General features: G+C 31.5%; 1 protein-coding gene across 1 annotated transcript; it reads left to right on the forward strand.

Annotated features, from left to right (window-relative positions):
• The first annotated feature begins 2538 nt into the window (after positions 1-2538).
• On the forward strand, positions 2539-4936 carry LOC111388539 (pentatricopeptide repeat-containing protein At3g49740). Its single transcript, XM_023013273.1, has one exon. The coding sequence runs from the start codon at positions 2786-2788 to the stop codon at positions 4934-4936; it is 2151 nt and encodes a 716-aa protein (XP_022869041.1). The 5' UTR covers positions 2539-2785.
• Positions 4937-19954: the final 15018 nt, after the last annotated feature.

The following is a 19954-nucleotide window of genomic DNA, read 5'->3' on the forward strand; positions in this document are numbered from 1 at the left end:
CCCTTTTTTTTTCCCTTTTTTGGTACTTTTGGTTTTAATTTTTCTTCCTGTATAACTGCTTGTCTCATGCACTCCTAGCTATTTGGCTGTGTGATTTACAACCTTGTTCTTCTCTACCAGTTATCTTCTGGAAATTAGTTTTCACAATTGTTACCTCAATGAAAGTTGTCATGGATTGCAGATTTTTGCCATCTTATACAGAAAGTGGAGTAAATCTTCTATTTTTACCTCTAATCAATTTTATATCATCTAAAAATTAGCTTTCTTTGTGTGATTTCTGAACATAACATTCTGAGGTTATACTCTCAACTGGATAGGTTCAATTACGACCGAGAATCCCCATGTCCTAAGTTGGCGACTTCCATTGCACTTTGAAAGGCCCCAAGAGGATCATGTCATATTGATGCATATTTTGTTTATTCCTTTTATTTCTTATTTTTGTTCGTTGTTTTAAACTAGTACATGAGCATTTCGTACTCGATTCTACTTTCTTTAGATTGTTATTTTGCCAAATTTGCTTCGAACTCTTTACTTTGAAAGAGGAGAATCCTTAGCTACCGCAGTCCGCTCCTCCCACACATAATAATAAACAATTCTAAGAGAAGTTTGGTTTGTAATTCTTGACCATCAATGTTGGACAAGAAACCTGTCATCCTGTAACTATTGTTATGAACTATACCTACGGTAGAACTGGAAATTTGATATAAATTTGCACTTCTTATATTTATTACGCATTATTTGATTACTTTTGTCACACGTTTAATTGGTTATAATTTTAATCTTAACAATTATTGGTTAACTATGATGAAAATTTTCAGTAACTGGTCAGAGTATCCAAAAATTGTGTTTCAAAAGACAACTCAATGAAATAACATATCTTGATGGAAAATATATGTTCAAAAAGATTACAGTAATAAATATGACTTTAGGATTTTCAGCCAAATGAGTTCAAGACTAAGAATGGTTCTAGACTAAGAAGCACTAACACAGACACGAGTGTTTGACGCGATATGCGTCTATCAACAGCTATTAAAATATTGTTTTTCACTTATTTTAATTTAATAGTCTAATCGAAGTAATAATTTTTTTATGTTTATTGCATCATATATATAAGTTTGATTTTCTAATGGTAGGTGAAATGGTTAAAAAAATTAATTTACATAAAATTTTACATGTTGCTTTGTTAAAGAATAAACTTGGGAAAAAAAAATTAAGGATATGTTTGAACCATATTATTTTAAAAAAATGTATTTTGAACTAGTAGATTGATGGAAAATGTGTGTTAAAAATTAAGGAAAAATTTTGAATTTGCATGTAATATTATTTTATTGAAATGTGTGAAATTGAAATGATATCAATCATTATTCAAGAGTGTGTGTGTGTGTGTTTTTTTTTTTTTTTTATGCTATAAAAGAAATTTTACAAAATGCATTAAATGTTATTGGGCCCAACAGTGAGAATACATTGATATACATCCACAACTTTTCATTTTTCAGTCAAACAACTCTTTTCACTTTCTTCTTTTGTTCTTCTTCATAAGCTCCTACTTTCTTCTTCCTTCTTCACCGGTTCCATTTTTCTTTTCTTTGTTCTTCTTCTGCAGTCTTTCTTACCATAGTCAATCACCGTCTTCTTTCAACCAAATGCATTTCTTCATCTCCGACACGCCGCCAGGAACTTCGACATAGGTTGGCGACGTGTCGAAAATGTACCGATGTCCGATACATGTTGAACGCCGACAACATGTCGGTGCTTCCAAGATTCTAGAATATTCCATAATATTCTACTTAAGTTTCCTACAATTTCACATATTTAAAAGACTTAAATTTGACCTTAATTTCTCATTTGCCCAAAATTCATTTTGAACAACTAAATTAACATGGTCTATTCATAGTGTAGTACATGTTCAACCTTCAAATCTCCATTGCCAACTAACGATTTCCACTTAAATAGTCAATCAAAAGAAGTTTATAAATCAATTTCCAACATGTTAGTCAATGGGCGTCAATATAATTTAGTGATGGCAACGGGACGGGTCCGAGGTGGGACGGGTGCTCCAACCCCGCCCCACCCTACCTTGCCTTAAACAGGGTGGGGCGGATCGAGGTAGTTTTTTGCCCCGTTTACTGCCCCCATTTAATTTTTTTTTTATTTACACATTTTCAAAATTTCGAGTTATACTATTAAATTATAAAATACAAATTCAAAACAAATAATACTCAAATTAACATCAATATTCAAAGAAACACTCGAAAAGACAATATAAAAAAGAAAAATCATGGGGTGGGTTCATGCGAGGGCAGGTTTTTTTGCCCCATTCAGTCTGGAGCGGGATAAATTGTCATCTCTATTCTTAACAACTCAAGTTGTGAGCCCACTGGGTTACTGCTGCTGGATCACGTGGATGATTCTTGGGCCAATAACATTTGTTGGTCCTTTTGACACTTCATGTGGTTGTTGGGCTTTGGCCCAGATTCTAATTTGGTCTACTTTCTTTGAATTTTAGCTTTCCAATATTTCCCTTTTTCCATTTTTTGCCCAGCCTTTTCTTAGCCATTTTTCAAGGTTAGGGTTTATGATTTCCTATTAATTCTTCCCTGTTTAAATTTTTCTTCGCTGCGCTGGTCATGGAAGCAAGGCTGATCTTCCGGTGCCCTCTCTTTTCACGTTATGCTCTAAAATGAAAGCTGTGTAATTGCCAAGAAAGCGGATTTGGTTGCTCTGCGCTCGTTGCTTAATTAGAGTTTGATTTTATTTCGTTAATGATGAAATCTTCATCTGTGGCATGAAATTGCAGCAAATTAGAAGCACTTTCACCAAGTCACTGCTTAAGCTCAATTGCCTTCTGAAAGACCTCAATCACTCCCAAAAATACTGGGATGCGCTCCACCTCTTCCAACAAATCCATTCTACCTACCACTTGGAACCTGACCATTATACCTTATCGACTGCCCTCGCTGCCTGCAGCAACCTTCGTGATGTATATGTTGGTTCCCAAATCCATGGCCACGCCATCAAGTCCGGCTTCAATGAATTCCCTCATGTCTCAAATACTCTGCTTTCCCTTTATGCAAAGTCATGGGATATAGCGTTGGTCAAAATGGTTTTTGATGAAATACAAAGACCGGATATTTATTCGTGGACCACATTGTTATCCGCTTGTATGAAGCTTGGTGAATCGGAGTACGCTTTTTGGATGTTTGATAGAAGTCCGCAAGAAAATGTTGCAATTTGGAATGCGATAATAACTGGTTTCGCGGAAAATGGACTTGATGAGGTTGTATTTAATCTTTTCCAGAAAATGCATGTGTTGGGTGTAAAACATGATAATTATACTTTTGCTAGTGTTTTGAGTTTGTGTTCTTTAGAGATGTTGGATTCTGGAAGGCAAGTGCATTCATTGATTGTGAAGACTGGGTTTTTAGTAAGATCTTCAGTGATTAATGCTTTACTTACTATGTATTTTAACTGCAGAAGTATTACAGATGCATATGGAGTATTTGAGGAAACGAGAGGTGGACTGGGAGATGAAATAACTTACAATGCAATGATGGCTGGTCTATCAAGCATGGAAAGAGGTGACGACGTCTTGTTAATTTTCAAAGATATGCAAAATTCTGGTTGGAGACCAACAGAATTGACTTTTGTGAGTGTCATAAGTGTGTGTTTGTTGTCTAGAGTTGCTACTCAAGTACATGGCCAAGCTATTAAGATGGGTTTTGAAGACTTTACGTCTGTGAGTAATGCAGCAATAACCATGTATTCTAGCTGTGGGGACTTGAATGCAGCTCGCATGGTTTTCATGAGAATAAAAGAGAAGGATATTGTGTCATGGAATGCAATTATAACAAGCTATGCTCAAGAGAGTTTGAGTGAAGATGCAATCCTAGCGTACCTTCAGATGCAAAGGGACGACATTGAACCCGATGAGTTTACAATTGGAAGCTTATTAGCGAGCTCCAAGCTGCTAGTGGTTGTTGAGATGATTCAAGCTAGCGTAATAAAAAAAGCACTTAACTTGAAAATTGAAGTTTCAAATGCATTGCTTTCTGCCTTTTCTAATCTCGGGGAACTGAACCAAGCCAATAAACTGTTCCATGAAATGTCCCAAAGGAATTTGATCTCTTGGAATACATTAATTTCTGGGTTTCAATTAAACGGATTGCCTGTATGCGGTTTGCAGCAATTTTATGAATTGCTTCTATCGGGATTGAGGCCTAATGTTTACACCCTTTGCCATGCTTTGAGCATTTGTGCCAGCATTTCGGATCTACAGCATGGAAAACAGCTTCACGGATACATTCTCACATCTGGGTATTTTTCGCAAATTTCTCTGGGCAATGCACTCGTTACTCTGTATGCTAAGTGCGGAGCTTTGAGTTGGTCCTTGAAAGTTTTTCAGACAATGATTGAAAAAGATATAATATCTTGGAACTCAATAATATCTGCCCATGCACAGCATGGACGAGGCAAGGAAGCTATTGAATGCTTTGAGGCTATGCAAGATTCAGGTGGAATCATACCCGATAAAGCCACCTTTACTGCAGTTCTTTCAGCTTGCAGCCATTCAGGTTTAGTTGCTGATGGCATTAGGATATTCAGCTCAATGGTCCGTACTTATGGTCTGGAACCTGAAGTACACCATTTTTCTTGTGTTATTGACCTGTTAAGTCGAGCTGGATTTTTGGATATATCGGAGAGACTAATTAACATTAAGGATATCAACATTGATCCCAGTGTCTGGTGGACGTTATTCAGTTCTTGTGTTGCTCATGGTAATCTAGAATTGGGAAGTATTGCTGCAAGATTTCTTTTAAATACTGAACATAATGAGCCAGCAGTTTATGTTCTCTTGTCAAATCTTTATGCTAACGCAGAGAAATGGGAAGAGTCGGCCGCTGTGAGGGAATTGATGAGGAGATATGGGGTAGTGTAGGTGAAAAATTCGAAAAAATTATCTTTAACAGAGTTTATCGGAGAGGATTTCTGGGTTAGGGCACCGGACGCAACAGCGGCTGCTCGCGATAGGGCTTTGCTTAAGTATGGTGATGAGTCGAAAATGTAAAGGGTTATTAATTAGTGGGCCATTTTGTTCTGTATTTATTGGGCTTGAAGCCCACAACAGCGCTATATGCGTGATTTAAAGTTCAGAAAAATTCACTTTGTGCAATCCCTTTTTTTTTTTTTTAAAGAATAATCTTATTCGCAATCATTTATGGCAGTTGTTCTACGTATGACATGCACATGACAGGTGATATATTGGCATCACAATTTTTTTTGTTATATCATATTTTAATTAGAGTTAAACTCCTCAATCTTTGCTCAATATAACAATTATTTTCTTAACTTTTTTTCGTCGAATTCTTATCTTTAAGCTTCCATTAACTAATATATCTTATCATTGATGAAAATTTATATCAAAATATTTTGTTTTCATGCTTCAAAATGAGATAAAACATATTTTTTTGCACTCTTTTATTTATTCATTTTTTAAAAAATATGATGGGAAGATAAGATTTTTACGCCATTTCGACAGACTTTTGGATATTAAATTTGTTATCAAATGTAAAATGTGTAAACTAATCAAAACTTTGAGAATAAAAATGACATGAAAAATCGATAGGAATATAAATGTTATAATAAGTGAAGATTAAGAACTTTAAATGCAATTAAAATATAACGCGAGAAATAAAAAGAGTATCGCTATTTACATCCACAGTTTTTATATATACATCCACTTTTAGAAATATAATTATATTATATTTTTATCTTGTACAAATTTACCTAAATAGACATATATAAAATTAAAAAATATATATATTGTTCTAACGTCATCCATTAATATTTATTTTTATACATTTTTTTAGAGTTTGTATTTAACTAAACTTTTGAATAAAAAAATAACATCTTCATCTAAAATCATAAAACCCTAATCATAAAATATCCTCTTGAACGGAAATTTAAAAAAAAAAAATCAACACATTATTAGAATTATAATTCTTTCATGATATGAAAATTGAATATTAGTTTTTATGTTTTTTTGTATTGGTTTGACAGATGAAATATACGAGAAATTTCAAAATAAATTTCAATACTTGTCCAAATATTCTTACATCACAAAAAGAAACAAACTTAAAATTATCAATCGAAATACAAACAACCGAAGGATTGGACGTCAAGCACACAATCGATGAAATAGATCCGGCCCAGGGTCACCCTTCATTAATTCCTCCTAAATTGCATTGATTTATCCTAAATATTTCATTTTAATTGGATTTTGTTATTCACCATGTACGAGAATCCCCGCTAACCATTCAGCCATGGATGCAAAGACACACAGCACAAGAAAATGATCTATTGGCAGTAATTCGTTGTCGGGTCTGGAAACACTACTTATTGGGTTCGAGCTTATGAGCTAAAAAGGGGGGAAAAAATAATAATAAAATTGATTAACATATGATTTTAGGAAGGATTTGTTTGGTTGCTTGAGTGGCATACGCTTGATAGAATCCTATAAATTTGAGAAAGAGATTTACTAACATTTATAACTAAATATTAAAGCAACGATATGACAATATAAAAAAATGAAAAGTAAGAACCAAATTAAATGTTGATAGTGATCGGACGAATGTAATATTTTTAAAATTTTTGAAATTGTATTAGGAATGTATTTATAATGGGATGAATATATAAAATTTGTATGAATTTATAATGTTTAAATGAATAAATTTAATAACGACAATATTGGAATTTGACGTGTATGAAAATAGTAATTTTCTAAAATTTTAATATTATATATATATATATACTTTAATTTATTTGTATGTTTTTAAATTTAAATTGCACACATTTATACAATAAAACATTTTGCACGTAAATTCATTTTTTTTTAAATTACAAATTTTTCTAAAAATCACTATTCAAAACATGATTTTTCCCATTTAATGATCGTCAAACAGGACTAAATGTTTGAAGTTATTATTTAAGTTAAAATTTTCAAAATATACTTGCTTGACTTCACATTAAATCAAGTTCGTTCCATTATTATTTACCTCCCTGAGCAGCTGAGGGGCCGGAGGTTCAGGGACGAGGATATAGTCTGGCGCAAGCTGGGACACCTCGTTAAAAAAAAAAAAAAAAAAAAAGTTGGTTCCGTTATTGTGGAAATTTGATTATGCATATAGACTTTACTAAATTATTGGCTGGATTCTAGAACCGACATGTTACTAATGTTCGTTTTGCACGCCTTTCTTATATTTTCAAAAGGTCTGTGCCTCGTAAAAGTCAAATTGGTTATGTTATCCTCAAATATAGGTGTCAAGCACTTATTGCCAACCTAATTCAATTTTGCGTTATTCGTGAGAGGGGAGAATTTAGCTATCGTTTAGACCACATTATCTACAGCTTGTTTGAGAGTGATTTTTCACCTCAAAAAATTAATTTTTTGATCGTTATTTTACTATTTTAATCGTAAAGTTTGACTTCTTTTCTCACAAGTGGCCCTACTTTCTCCTAACGATCAGAAAATCAATTCTCAAAATCGCTTTCAAACAGGGCTCTAATTTTATTTTATTTTAATATAGAATTCATTTTCAATAATACATTCTCCTAATAAAATATTTTACATGTAAATTTATTTTTTTCCTATTTTTTAACTGTACATTCACCAAAAATTCAGTATTACAGAACTCATTTTCAACAAACAACGAGGCTCAAACATGGTTTTAATCAAAATTGACATAAAATTCCTAACAACCCAACTTGTTAATTTCAAACAATTAGGTTAATTTATACTATCTTCCTATAGTTTTATACCGATATTTTAAATTAAAGTTTGGTTAAATTCACACGTTTTGGTTTCCTAACTTTGGACTTCATTTTTTTCCACATTTTGGCAGGCCTACACAAATTGACCAAGATCTCATGTTTCTTCAGTCCATTACTTGTATTAAAGATTATCTTTCCAATTACGAACTTAATCACGCAATTAGGCTCGTGATTTGACGAGTGTTTATCCGAAGAAAATCATGTGGTTAGATGTATTTGACAACGTAAACTTAACATTCAAGTTTGATAATATGAGGATTCGGTAAGTTTCAACTTTTGTCGTTCTTGAAGATATGATTTTGAAAAAATTGTCAAACCAAACGACTTTTTTTTAATCTATGCTTGACTTTGAGTAGTTCTTTAAATTTAAATTTTAGTTCGAGTAAAGTTAAAAATAATGGTTCAGTTCTTAAACAGTTGACACAGAAAACTTTATTATTATTATTATTATTATTATTATTATTTAAATGTAAAAAAATTAGATATCCAATAAAATGAAAACAACAATTTACCGGATTCAGGAGGAGACCCACCCCGCTCGATGCCGGAACCCCCAACCGAACCGGATGCCTCTAGTCGGGAATGGGTTCATGGTCCCTACTCCATTTAAGTTATTTTTAAAAATAATTTTTTTTTTTTACAAAAAAGTTTCAAACTTTGCATCATATTCATATTGAAAACATCTTATTCATGAATAAAAAGAAGAGAAAAATACATACACGGATCAGGATCGTTCTTGCTTAAGCGGGGATGCGACGAGGAAATCCTCGGCTAACAGGCTAGGGAATGTGGTCCATGTCTTGAGCCCATTCCGTTGTCGTTCCTAACCAAGGAAAGGTAAAGATTTATGTTAAACGTCAGAATATATTATACCATTTAATTTAAAGAATATGAGTTATTTTTTATCTATGAAAAAAAATGTAATGGATAAGGTAAAAATTGGCCATCCCAAACTCAATCTTCAATTCAATATGCTTAATGTCCTAACTCTTGCCCCAACCTCGTGCATCTCTAACAAAGTTCGCAATTTGACACAACCATATCAATGAAACTCAAAGTACAACCTCGAGATCATATTCGAGATCTAGATATAACCTCAAGGTCAACTTGTAACTTCAAGCTTGAGGTTTGAATCACTACCTATCGTGATCCACTAAGAATTTGGAGCCCTATTATATCTCAGTTAAGCAAACACAACTCGCTTAAACTTTTACCTCAATTACATTGGAACTCCTGAAGTCTAATAGGAGTCTTGAATTATTAGATGCACGAGGTGTTACAATGTCCTAATCCTTTTAGGATTGCACCTAAAAGTACTATAAATACATGATTTAGGTTTATTATTAAGGTACACTTTACGTTATTCAGCTTATGGCATCTAACATATATTCTCTCGACGTGAACTAACACAAGACTCGAATGTGCGATAAGGTCACATTTCAAAGTCATTGTTTTGGATATTCGAAAGTTTAGATCGAGGTTGAACCTATCTTAGTAGTCTGGGGTAAAGTCTTAAAAATTATTTAACATAGAGATCTTTCTAATTTATTTTTATTTTTCTAAAAAGAAAAAAGAAAAAGGAAAAAAGTAGCGCTAGTATCTTCGTCATTATCATTTTCAAAATGCAAGAGCTTCAAAAGTACAATAATTTAAGAAAGTGATCTTTCTAATCTTTCTTTTTGTTTTTGGTGAACAGCATTAAGAATTATATGATCAAGGTTTGATGAAATTTACACGTTTTGTTTCTCTAAGTTGGGGCAATTAGTCTTGTAAGTAATAGTGTTGATTTGACAAGGGTTGATCAGAGGATAATCATATCATTAGATTATTTGACAAAATTTTTTAGGTAACACATGTTTGGTACTATGAGGATTAGGTAAATTACAACTTTTTTCATCCATGAAGATATGCCAAGAATCTTAAATCACGTGATTTTGATAGATTTGTCAAATCAATCGATTTTATTTGTTTATTTATTTTTTAAATCTAGCTCTATAACACCTAGTAAGGCTCGACCCAAGGCTCATTTTCGAGTGTTGACCCGAGCTCGAGCTGACGGTGTTAGCCACACCAGCACAGGCCGTGTCTTGAAAAGTAGCTACCTGTTTAGAAAGGCATTTTCTAACAGCTGCCTTTATAAAAATGAACCAAAAAAAAAAAAAAAGAATTTTAGAGAAAAAATGAGTCAGTTCGGCTTGGAAAGGTCCAAGCCGAGCTCTATATTTTTAATCGAGCTTTGGCTTGATTCTACTCTAACAAAAAATGTTCGATCCGTTTTTACTCGAGCCACAAAATTCGACTTGGCTCGACTCATTTATATCCATAGACTTAAGAGGAGACTTTAAAAAAATTGTAAAACAACCCAACATTCAATAAAATAAAAAAGAAAATTTATGTTACAAAAACTATCTTTTATATTAATCATGAATGGGGATGGCAATGATATGAGAAAGCTCGATCTGGAAGGGGATTCAAACCAATATCCCGACCCCAGCTAAAATAGGGATGGGACGGGACGGGATCATAATCTCTTCTCCATTTAAATTTTTAAAAATAAATAAATGAATGTAGCAGTAAATTTCAAATAACGTATCCATAAATAAAAAATATAAGTTAAAAAAGCGACACACCTTATTTTTGCTTAAGTAGGGATAGAGACGGATGGTAAGAAAAAAATTTCGATGGGGTTTCTGACTTTATTGCAATTTGTAACCTTGAAAAAGTGAAGATTTTATGTTAAAAATCAAAATATTCATTCAACTAAAAGTTAAAATCAATTATACCATAAAAATTTAAGATTATGAATTATTTCTTATCTATGTAATATATATATATAGTAATTTGCACGAAATGTCTATACTTTTCATTTTTTCGTATTTTCACTCTTATTTTTATCTTTTCATTGTGGAAATTATTATTTTCATCCAATTTTTCAATTAAAAAAATGTAAAATGGGTCCATTGCTAAGGTAAGAATTGATCTTCCCAACTCAATTATCATTGTATTCCATCAGGCCGTGAAGTTTAGCAAAGTTTCTAATGGAATGGAAAAAGTAGGTGAGGATTGTCCAATATTGGCGGTGGGCCCCCCAGTCGGACCCATTCCTGAGGTAAATTTTACTATGACCACTGTAGTTGTGCTATGTGTACTCGATGACAATTAGACATATGGAAGGGGACTCACGCTGAATAAAAAAATCGTGGATCCCCTCTCATGTGAGTACATTGTCAATCGGGATTGTTAACCCCGATTGTACCAGAAGAATAATTCATGGCCACTGTGATCTTACAACTTTGTTCTCGGCTCTCAACTGATTTTAATAGGATGAATTTTCTTAAATAGGAAGAAATATATATATATATATTATTTATTTATTTATTTATTTATCAATTGTATGTTTTTTTCTTGTCTAAACCAAAGAGTTTTCTCCTTTTTCATTTCTTTAAAAATTTCGAATTTTAAAATTTTTGAATTTCTCCTTGACATGTACATATAACGGTACTAGAAAGATTTAAATGACAAAAAATGTAAGAAAATTAACTTACAAAGTTTTATTTATAAACTTTTGTACATATTGAAAGACAAAAACTAAAAGAAGGCATGGAGGCACAATAGATGAGACGGCCAAGTTAGTTGAGTTGATCCAGTATTTTGACAGAAGGATAAATTTTAATAAAATATTTATTTAAAATATATATATATATATATATATATATATAAGTAAATAATTAAATTACTTTAACGAATATATAAAAAATTATTGTTTGGAACTTTAGGTACATGTTGGGCTAAGCCTAAAAATAAGTTACTTTTAAGTGATTTTTTTATTTTTGCACATTAAAATTTTTGCCACATTCGAGGTAGGACAGGTTATTTTGACATCTCTAAATAAATCTTATTTTACATCATACTTATTTTTACAGTTGATGAATAATGTGAAAAAAAAAATGCTCATAACAAAAAATTATTGTGAATTTATGCACTTTCCTCTTGGATAAAACCATTTGTACATCACATTTTCTGCATCGTGTTTGATATAATCATTATTGTCAATATTTGATTGTTGAAAAAATTATTATTATTAAATTATCAAATAATGTATTATCACGTGGCGGAGTATAAGACTTAGTGTACACTACAATATACCTTTTTTTTTTTAAATTAATCTATTTATAGACTTTTGATGTACATAATGGATTATACGTTTTTCACATGAAAATGATTTACATATAATAAAATATATGTGGGATTCCCTTCCATGTGAGGGGATGCAATGCGTGCACAAGAAATGTACATGTACCGTCACTATTTTCTTTTATTCATTGCCACTCCTGTGAAGCCTGTTTAGGCTTTGGATTCTCTGCCCTTATGTAGACTACCTAAAAGCTTTTAAACTTTGGATGCATTTTCACTTTTAACACTTTTTATATATGCAAAGATACTATTTTAAAATCATGTGAATTAAATTGAATTATCCTTTAAAGAAAGAAAAATTGTATCTTTTGATCAATTTGCACGGTCGAATAATTGTAATCTAAAATTTCATTTCAATTTTAGAATGATTAGTAGATTGAAAATATTTACTTCTCAAAAATGTTTGTATTTATGTTCATTCATTTATTCTTACATCGATTATAATTGCCTTACTCCAATTTATACATGTCAATGAGTCGAGTTGGTTTGCGAGCCGAAACTCTAGGCTCGGGCTCGGAGTTGAGTAAAAGGGTGCAAGTTTTTATCGGGCCTAGGCCGAGCTTTTGCTCGATCAAAAAGTCTAGGTTCGATCCAAACTTTTGACTCTAACCTCACTGAACTGAGTTGGGCCGAGTCAAACCGTTTTTTTCCTTCATAGCAACCGTAACCGACAGCAAATCTATTGCCAACAGGCAGCTATAAAGTTGCAAATATATATGTTTATAATTTTTTTTTTTTTTTTTTGCTGTCTTCCTGACGCCCCAAAATGAGGCTCGACCTAAGCCTTGGCTTGGTGCCTCTGAGCCACACCCGAGCCCACTTGGGCCTTTTCGGACCGAGCCACGTGCCACTCTAACAAACGAGCCAAATTTACATCTCTATTCCAATTTTTGCTATCAAAGAACAAAAATGAGATAATTTAAAAAAAAAAAAAAAAAAGGTTGGTCCAAAGAGTATCTAAACATTTCAAACTAAAAGCTACTTTGGAAGTGGAAAAATGATTCATTCGAAATAATTGGATGGCATAGGTCTATTGTACTAACAAATTGTTGACCAACTGTAGAAGAAGATTAGAAAGAGGTACAAAGTTTTACTAGGCATGCACAAGAATTTGCTTTTGGAAGCAGACTTTTTGTTGCAAATCTAGTATTTATTAATTATTATAGGTGTATTTTGTATTGCCAATCAGTCAACTGTGCCAATCAAAATCATGTTCACATATACAGAGAAATTATATTGATCAGAACTTACTTTTGCCCTTCGTTTAATTTCGATATAAACTATATTCTTAATAGATTTTTATAAAATTTGATAAAATACGTGGATAAAAATTGCAGATCCTTTGAAATATAGAATTGTAAATAAATTTTAAAAAATAGAGGCCAAACAGTTATTTCAAATCTTAAAAAGTTTGATTTTTTCCTTCTTTTTTTGCAAAATGTTACCGAATTTGAAGAACTTAAGTCCACGTTTGGCTCCACTTTTTAAAAATCATTTTTTCAAACTTATTTTTAAATCACATATTTTCTTAATCAAATAATTTTACGCTTGAAGCATAATTTATTCATACTTTTAACAACACAATTTCCAAAAAAATATATTCCAAAAAAACTAACTTACGTCAAACAAATCAACATTTTTAAGTTTTTAAACATATTTTGAACAAGACAACTCGGAAAACTATTTATACAAATATTTTTATTCACTCTAAAGTTCTACGAGAAAAATAAGTGAAAGTTTACATAATTTACTTTTATTTAATACTGTATACGCACTAATAATTATGCAATATCAACTAACTTTGCTTCTAGAGAGACTTGATCTAAATCAGACAATTGCATAATCAAAGTTAGCTTTCTAATCACGTGCTGCTAATTTTATTACTAATTCCAAGTACAAATGAGTCAGTGGCTAACACTAGCGCATATTAGTTTTCATTCTACGGTTGTTTTGTATCCTTTCGACCCTCATCACTATTTTAAACCTAGGGGCGGATTTAGTATGGGAACAATCAATTCTTTTAAATTTCTTGTAGTTATCGATTTTGTCCACACAGTTAAAATTTTGCACTTTAAGATTTTGCCATCAAAATTTAGTTTATAGAAATTTGTCTCTACAACTCTACAATCTTAGTTTCGTCCTTGGTTAAACCCAATCCTCTATCACAATAAACCCTGTCTCTTTTTTTTCCTCCTCGAAAATTCTAGGACGAACATGGTAAATGATGAGACGAAAGAAAGGGACAATAAAAATAGGGTCGGCTAATAAGAAGGTGAAAGAAACATAAAATTTGAGAAGAATATCTTTTTATAAATATTATAGTACACGATAAAATATTCACTAAAACAATCTAAAGTTCTAAACACGATTTATGAAACGTATAATATCTAAAGATTACAAAGTTTAAAGCTAATTATAGAAGATAATAGTATGATTTGAGAATGATAACTGGCTCATGTTCGTTTGACATGCATCTTCAACATAGCAACACAAGTACAAATCATTGAAACACATAATCCATGTACCTGAAATAACAACGAACCACCAAGAATGGGAGCAAAACATAAAATGAATAAAATAATTTTGATAGTACAAACATGGTATCCAAATTGGGAGAAATAATTCGATATGACGATCGCATTGTCTACGTGGTGTGATCGTCCTATAAGGGAGGGCCACCTCGACGGGTGGCCCACTACACACCTCCGAGGTTTGTGAGCCACCCATCGAGGTGGTAGTGCGACTGTCCTATCGAAATATTTTTGCAAAATATAAAATGAATAAAATAATTTTTATAGTACAAACATGGTATCAAAATTGGGAGAAATACTTCGATAGGACGATCGCACTGTCTACGTGGTGCGACCGTCCTATAAGGGAGGGCCACATCAATAGATAGCCCACTGCACACCTCCGAGGTGTGGGTCACCTATCAAGGTGGTGCCTTGGCAGTGGACGATCGCATCACGTGATTGTGTGACTGTCCTACCGAAATATTTTTGCAAAACATAAAATGAATAAAATAATTTTGATAGTACAAACATGGTATCCAAATTGGGAGAAATTTTTTGATATGACGATCGCATTGTCTACGTGGTGCGACCGTCATATAAGGGAGAGCCACCTCGACGGGTGGCCCACCACACACCTCCGAGATGTGTGGGCCACCCGTCGAGGTGGGGCCTCAATATTGGGAGGTTGCATCACATGGTGATACGACTGTCCTACCGAAATAAACGATTATTTTTTGTTTTCTTATACTCTCAATAATTCATTTTTCGGAGGTGTGTGGTGGGCCACCGGTCAAGATGGCGCCTCAGCATTGGGCAGTCGCATCACGTGGCGGTGCAACTGTCCTACCGAAATATTTATGCCAAGTTGAACAAGAAAAAATGGTTATTTTTTGTTTTCTTATACTCTCAATAATTCATTTTTCAAAAAAATAAAAACAATTTTTTTGCAGAAAATGTACAGCAAAGTCCATGCCATGCCATCCCACTCGAGGAGAGGAGAGATTCCAGGAGAACCATGCGTAGGCATAATTATTTAGTCCTATTAATTAATTTTAATTACCTTTAATTTTTAATTCTTAATCCCATTATCTTACCACTAAAGAATCAACTTTTCGTGCATTACAACTCAGCACATCAATTACTTGTACCAGTAATTAAGAAAATTAACTTGCTCTTGAGATCTATTGTCCAAATTTTGTTGTCCAATTTGCTGTCCATCAACGATTCAATACATGTCATTTTACAACTATTTTTAAGTGCAAGTGGCAGTTGAAAAAAGTTAGACACTTTAATTTAAAGTGATATGTTAATGAATAATTGTATGAACAACAAATTGAACAATCCATTTTGAACAACAAATCTCAATTGAATTTGCAACTTAATTTATGTACTTGTAAGAGTTCTTTTATGTATATATATAAAAAGGATAAACTACATGTTCTCTAGTTAATCTTGACAAACTTTACGATTCTCTCTGAATTATTTTCTTTCTTGTGATTTCGTTTCTCGATCTTCTACGATTAAAAGTGAAATGTAAAGAAGTTTCTTAGAATGTGTTTGGATAGAAAATAGGGGGAAATAAGTTTTTTACAATTTTAAATTTCTTTAAAGGTGCGTTTGATTGTAAGCATGAAATTTACATGGAAAGAAAATAAACTCTAGGTAATTTAATTGCCTATAATTTATTTGTATGAAAATTATTAATTAAATGTGTTTGATTGTTTAATTTTCAACTTAGAAAATATAATACTTGTCTATTTTTTATTGGTGGGTTAACGAGAGGGAGTGGATAAATAAGAGAGAGAAAGAGAGAGTGAATTCCGTGGAAAATAAAATCCTATTCTTCTTAAAGAAAATATTTTTCTTGATTTTGAGGAAAATATGGTCATGTGACCAAAAGTGGGAAAATATTTTTTCATGGAAAAAATGGTAATCAAACAGCACAAAATTAGAAATTTGGATGAAAAAACACATTTTTCATGAAAAATATAGGCAATCAAATGCACTCTAAGGATATGTTTGATAGGAGTTGAATTCCATGAAAAATAGAATTGGAATTCCAACTTTCCAATTTTTGGGTGTTTGATTGACAAAAATTTCCAAGGAATTCATTTTCCACATTTTTGTGCCACATAGATTTTTTCCTTCTTTTGGAGGAAAATGAATGGTGAGAATTTAATTTTTGGTTTACTGTAGCAAATTTTTTTTTTCATTTTTTTGGTAATGGAAATAAATTTTAAGAATTATTGTAAAAAAATATTTTTCTTGAATTGACAATTTTTATATAAAATAAAGTCAAACGAACGCCAAAAGATAGATGATTTTCTTGAATTTTTTTATTTTTATTATTATTTTTTTGCAATGAAAATAAATTTCATCTCCAATACCAATAAAATCTATCTCCTTAATTGACAATTTTCATGTAAAACAAAACCAAATGAACAGTAAAAAAACATTTTTATTTCAATATTTTTAACAATCAAAAACACTAATTTACAATTATTAGAAAAATAATTTCTAGACAATTTAATTTCCTGAAATTCGTTTTCAATTCAATTCAATTTCATTTTTTCAATCAAACGGACTCTATGACAAAATGTTAAATTTTATTAGTATATACATTAACCATCTTTCTACCCATAGTCACTTGACATTCCGTTATCTCATACTTATTCGTCAGCAATAACAAAACATTCCTTTTTACCTTTGTTTATCCACTGGGTCGCTAATGTATGGTCACGAAATAAATTTTGATGTCAACAAAAATTAGAATATCACAGAATATAGGGTGTGTGGAGAAAAAGTACGTAACGTTAAAACATTGGGAATATCAGCTTTGAACATAAAAAGGACAGGTCTATGGCCTCCAATACTTCGAGTGCCGACCCGCAATACCGTCCCTTCTACGGACTGACAATAGTGCCCCTCATTTACTCCAACTCCCGAGCTTTTGGTACACGCCTAAGTAAGGGCACTTTCGCCTTTAAAGCTTCGTAACATTAAAAAATGAATAATACTATTTGCAATCACTCACTGCAACAGTCGTCCTATATGACATACACATGGCAGGTGGTTATTTAATGCATTAATAAATAAAAAAATTACCACATTAATGTATTAAATAATCACATGTCATTTGTATATCACGTAGGGCGACTACCGCAATAAGCGACTACGAATAGCATTACTCTTAAAAAATAGCGTGATTATATTTACAACATATTTTTTCAACTATTTTAAAGGTCGTTAATCTTTATTCATTCCACACTCATATTCTTATCGCTTTATTATTTATTTGATTAGAAAATATCGTCCATAATTATGTTTTTTGTTCAAAAATACTAATAACGTGTTTTAAAATGAGGGTTAAATAGTTTTTTCATTAATTTTTTGCTTATTTAAAAGCATAATGAAAAAAGAGTCTTTTTACTCTATTTCTAAGAAAATTTTGAAGAAAAACCATAATCAAGAATAATTTATATCAATTTAGAGAATAACAGTACAATGAAAAAATATTTGAGACATAAAATGTAATTAATGTGTAAAAATAATAACATTTCATGTAATTAAAATATGATATGGTTACAAAAAAAAAAAAAAAAAAAAGTGTTGTGAATACATTTAACCTTAAAAATATCTGCAATATCGTGTACCATCTTAGACCATCTCCAACGATTAGGCAAATTTGGTATAAATAAATAGTGTCACGTTCATTTCAACCAAACTTCGGATTTTTTCAATATTCCCCATTTTGCCCTTCTCTAATCCTTCACAAAAAATTTTTGTTCCATCTATATCCCTTTTTTTAGTCTTTTCGAATTAATTTATTTTAATTTATTTATATTGGTTTTAACATGATGATTATTTTTATTTAACATTTATTTTTTAATTCTAATCAAGTAATAAGTAATAATTATTGATACAATAAATTAAAATTGCTTAATGCATTTTTTTTAATTATGGCACTCTATTTTATCTTTTTTAATAAACACAATATCTTTGTTTATTAAATATAATTTTGCATTTAACGATTTTAGTAAAATATATTTTCTAATTAAATAAAATTTGATGTAAAATTTAATAATAATATATATTTCAATATACACTGACGACGACTAATCTCTATGACTTGTGGGACACTTCCAACTTAATAATTTCCTCACTTTTCTATTTTCTCCGAATTATTTGTGAGGTACGTAGGTGGGGTGGTCCAAATTGTTATTGATGGAATACTATCAGCCTGTTTGGAATTCAATTGAGGGTTACATTCATGCCAATTATACGCAGTCAATTATGGAAAAGGCGGTGAAGAAATTATCGAGTGGGTGCTATCATTCATCACTTATTATACCCCATAGTTTGACGGGGCTAAATTCTTACAACTTCCACGCGCCGTGTTTTGGCTGATAATTTGAAAATTACGTTTAAGTGAATTTTTATAATTCATATTAAAAAAATTAATTATATGAAAAATACTTATCAATATACTAAATTACTAATAATAAAATTTTGAAAAAAGTGAATGCTTTTTAATTTAGCCCAAAGTGTGTAGATGCTTCCATTTCACTAATAAAATTTGTGAGATCAAATTATAATTGTTATTTATCGTTCAATACAGGGATATAAATTCAAATCAAACTTTGTTTAACAGTTTGAGTCGAGGTGTTAGGAGAATTAGTTTGCAGCCTACTTGACAATGCATCAAAATTCTATACTCTCGAATCAACGAGGTAGTTTCACGCCTACTTGGTACGATTGAAAATTAAAATATCGTAATTCAACCACATCACTCTTATTCTTTTATAGATTGATAAGTTGTAAAAAAAATAAAACATAAAAAAATAGAGAAGTTATTTTTTTATTTGATTGATAAAATTTTGATCAAATTAAATTTCGTAAATAAATTTTTAAGTTGTGATATACATATAACTTAATCAATTTTAGGATAAGATTTATTCCAGGCTCATATTTAGACTTAAATTCAGATGGAACATGAATTGATGTATAATTGGATAATTTGAAAAATAAAAACAAAAATAATTAATTATTTTATAACGTATAAGTTTGTCTCTTCATTCCCTATTTTTCATTCTGACTAAATGACTTTATTTGATTTTAAAAAAACATGATAAAACTAGACCATTTGGCGGCCGTAATCCACTCACAATCCCATCCATCAGATCCACCCGTGCATTTAGAATCACAAGATTCCTTTTCGTAATTAAAATTAGCAAAATAGCCCTCGCCACGCAGGAACAAAACCTAATTTTTCCATGCTCCACCCCCAACCGTTGAATTATTGAGGATTATATATTTTATTTACGACTCGTGTCGTCATCTTAAACGATTGCTTCAAACCGTGGTTAAATCCTAACCTCACCGCCGGGTAACATTATAATCATCATATAAACTCCAAGAAA

This window comes from Olea europaea, unplaced genomic scaffold (genome assembly GCF_002742605.1).
Source record: "Olea europaea var. sylvestris unplaced genomic scaffold, O_europaea_v1 scaffold505, whole genome shotgun sequence".
Classification (NCBI taxonomy): domain Eukaryota; kingdom Viridiplantae; phylum Streptophyta; class Magnoliopsida; order Lamiales; family Oleaceae; genus Olea; species Olea europaea.

Coding starts and splice junctions, on each gene's coding strand:
- LOC111388539 (XM_023013273.1), top strand. CDS start 2,786: ATGAAATTGCAGCAAATTAGAAGCACTTTCACCAAGTCACTGCTTAAG.